This window comes from Phytophthora parasitica (genome assembly GCF_000247585.1).
Source record: "Phytophthora parasitica INRA-310 unplaced genomic scaffold supercont2.26, whole genome shotgun sequence".
NCBI classification, from domain to species: domain Eukaryota; phylum Oomycota; class Peronosporomycetes; order Peronosporales; family Peronosporaceae; genus Phytophthora; species Phytophthora nicotianae.
In genome coordinates this window covers 843,991-847,251 of record NW_008649012.1, presented here as the reverse complement: position 1 = coordinate 847,251, position 3,261 = coordinate 843,991, and the positions used below count along the sequence as shown (strand labels likewise).

Here is a 3,261-nt window from a genome sequence, read left to right as displayed (position 1 = left end):
CTCTAATGACGCTGCCTATCGATCTTGATAGCTCGCTCGCCGGAGCAACCACCAGGATACTGGCATCACAGGGGGCCGAGCTACCGAGTAACTCGTTTCTCGCGCTGTGTATCTTTACCATCATCAACACTGCGCAGCGATTGACCTACTTCAAATATACTTAATTGAGTGGAGCCACGACGCTCCCTTGATGTCCTAGCAAGGACAAGGACGACGCAACATGGGTAGACAGTCTTGTCAGGTTTGAACACGCAGGATGTGGAGGTTCTTACCTTGACGTCCGACGCACGAGCGAGCTGCCGCTTCGAAAAACTCTGCAAAAGCACAATATACGTTCGGAATAAACTATACGAAAGCATAAGATGCAGTATGCGTTTTGGGAGGCGGTGCCGATAATACTCAGCTGGAACGAACCTGGGATGCCTGAAGAACAAAACGTTCATATCCGAATTCACGGTTACAAACGCCTATTCGTCTGAAGAAGACGTTACGGTTTTTCATCTTCAATTTTAAAACCTCAAGAAGTTCCGAAGCAAAATGGCAGTTGAGGTTTTTTATTCTCAATCCATAGTCTTGGTCGATAGTCGACTTCGTGACGGTTCCGACAAAACGTCGTCTCCTGAACATGTTATTGGTGGATAACATCGCGGCTTCCCAAAGGGCCGCATTCTTCGCTATTTGTTTTGCCGTGTGCGCGCCTGTCGCCGCGGAATCTAGTTGTACAAGATGGAATGCTTATGTGTCGGAGCCAATGGCGCTAAGCGCGCTTGTTGGTTCTCCAATCTCATTTTGCAATTCGATCACTGCCGGCCTCACCACCAAGCAATCCCTACGCTTACTCAATCCAGCGCAGCTTTTTGGAGATGAACCTTTTAGGATAATGGCGGGTTGCGTGTTTCGGATGACGACCATTTTGACCCTTCAACCCCTCCTAGATCTCCTGGAGCTGTCGGTGTGGAGAATCGAGAAAGCACGGCTACCCAAGCATCATTTGACGACGTACCTCCGCTTCAGAGGCGCAGATTAGCGGTCTCTTTGTCACAAGGAATGTGAGCTAATGTACCACAACTTTCAGGCGCTCATAGTTCCTCCCCATTACATTAAGAAGCCTCTCAGGGTGGTACATTGCCAGAAGACTCGACATCATGCAGGGCAACACATATTCCGTGTTCCGCAACGGATACTGTGCCCGTGATTGACAGGAATCAGCCTACAACTACGTGCACCCCGAATCGATTGGGAAGAGACCGTCTGCAACGTTTGCACCAAGGTCAACCTGGGGTTAGAACAGGAAGTATTCCACAAGATAATGACGCTCAATCTTTACCACACCTACCAACGGCGGTGCGAACGCACCGGCAGCGTGTGTATCCAGGCTCAAATGGCGTCCCGGCAGAAGTTGAATTTGCTGTGAATAACTACCACCCAAACGCTGGATTTCTGCTCGTTGGTCAGGGGCCTACCGAGCGATCATTAATCTACAAGTGGGGTGTTCGGGTTTGTCATGAAAGTGACTTGACCGTGTGCGGTTGGATTTGTCTGGCTAGTGAGCACTGCCGTTCACACGAGAGCGTTCACGTGCTATACGGCGGGAAAACCTCCAGGGCAACGAAGTATTTAAAAGACATTCACCAAGTGACTTCAGCGAAGACTACACTGGAGGATTCACGCAAGCGAACCAGAGACGAAATTGTTACGCGCATTATCGCTGCAGCACAAACACAATAAAGCAGTGAGCGTATCAGCTTGCTACTCCAAACATTACTAGTGGTGCACAACAATTTCCCTTTATCATGGGTGAGTGCGAGGAATCACAGATTTTACGCGCTGTAATAAGCAAGGACAATTTCCGAGCGGGTCTGGTGTACAGTTTTCTTGGTTCGCGAGTTCGGTGGTGAACAGAAGGCCAATTACACATTCAGTCATTGAGCTTTACGCATCGGCAAAACGTGAGTTGATTCGTTTTACAAAGATAACCGACTTCCGGACATCAAGTGTTTCGTCATGGTTGCTGACTTCTGAACTGCAAAGAACCCAGGTACAAAGTTCCTTGGGCTTCGACTTTATTTCATTACAGCAGACTTTGAACTTGTGTCAGTTCTACTGGGGACTAGACACTTTCAACCATTTTACGGGGAGCGCGATGGCGGTATTCGAGGTCCTAATAAGCGCTGGATCGTCCAGATTCTCAGTGACTTTGGTTTATCTGTGGGGTGACTTCTTCGGCGCCACTACGGACGGTGGTTCAGACGTCCATCATATGATGACATCGAGTTTACAGCTTTCCTTGGAGTGGTGCATGCCACACTTGACGAATGCCGCCACTAAAGCTGCGTTTGGAATGACCAGCAACATTGCGCGCTCCAAAAACCCCGAGATGCTTCAACTGCTGAAGAAAGTGACGCGGACGATCTACCAAGTTCGCAGTGTGGAGGTTATGGGTGACTCGTACGAACAACTTGTCCGTCTTCTTGGTGTTGGAAAGGAGAATAAGCTGATCGATTACAAACTTCATCGGTTTATGAGCCTCACTCGTGTTTTCCAGCGCATCGTTAAGCATTGGAAGTGCTTTCTTGTGATACGATGAGAGGGCGATTAAGGCTGTCAGAGACAAAGCTGTACCAGCTTCCCCGTTTCCATTAGCAGAAGACTCTACTCATGGAGCAGCTTCTTTCCCTGATGCAGCCCATTTCAGATCTTAATGTTAAAAGTCAAACTGAAAACCCATCCAGGTCGACGTTCTCATCTATAAACAGTCTCAGATAGCCAATGTAATACAGTGTTAGACACAACACGAAAACGTTTCTTATTCTCTGCCCTGGAACGTGTAGGGCTTTTCACCAGTCGAAGTAGGAATATGCTCAAGAGTACTGGCTAACTCCGAGCTCCTTCTCAGGCGCACTACCTTCCACAGAGGGAAAACAATCCAATCCAATACACACTAAGACTGAATACGGGAAGGTTCAGCCCTCAACGCAGTCTAAAAATACACTCAGGGAACGACTGCTAACCAATCACCCTAAGTATTTAAGTAACATGAAATGGGAAACCCACCCTGCCGTATCACGCAATGGGCCCAACTAGGATATGGAATGCGCGGATCGCCTCAAACGCAACGTTCGAATGATCCCCAATGCAACTGGACTTGATCGGCGTTGGGGGCAGCTTTGCACTGCACTTGTCCTTTGTAGCAGCGGACCCGGCTCCTGGCTGGCAGCACTATCGACTTGCGCAGTAGGGGTAAGAAAAACTCTCCCTGAT

The 3,261-nt window shown here is 48.7% G+C and overlaps 1 protein-coding gene across 1 annotated transcript; it reads left to right on the top strand.

The window, feature by feature from the left end:
• Positions 1-2,143: 2,143 nt before the first annotated feature.
• On the top strand, positions 2,144-2,587 carry PPTG_11241 (hypothetical protein; the record flags this gene model as incomplete). The annotated part of the gene is made up of 1 exon (XM_008907557.1): positions 2,144-2,587. The coding sequence occupies one exon, from the start codon at positions 2,144-2,146 to the stop codon at positions 2,585-2,587; it is 444 nt and encodes a 147-aa protein (XP_008905805.1).
• Between the last annotated feature and the right edge of the window lie 674 nt (positions 2,588-3,261).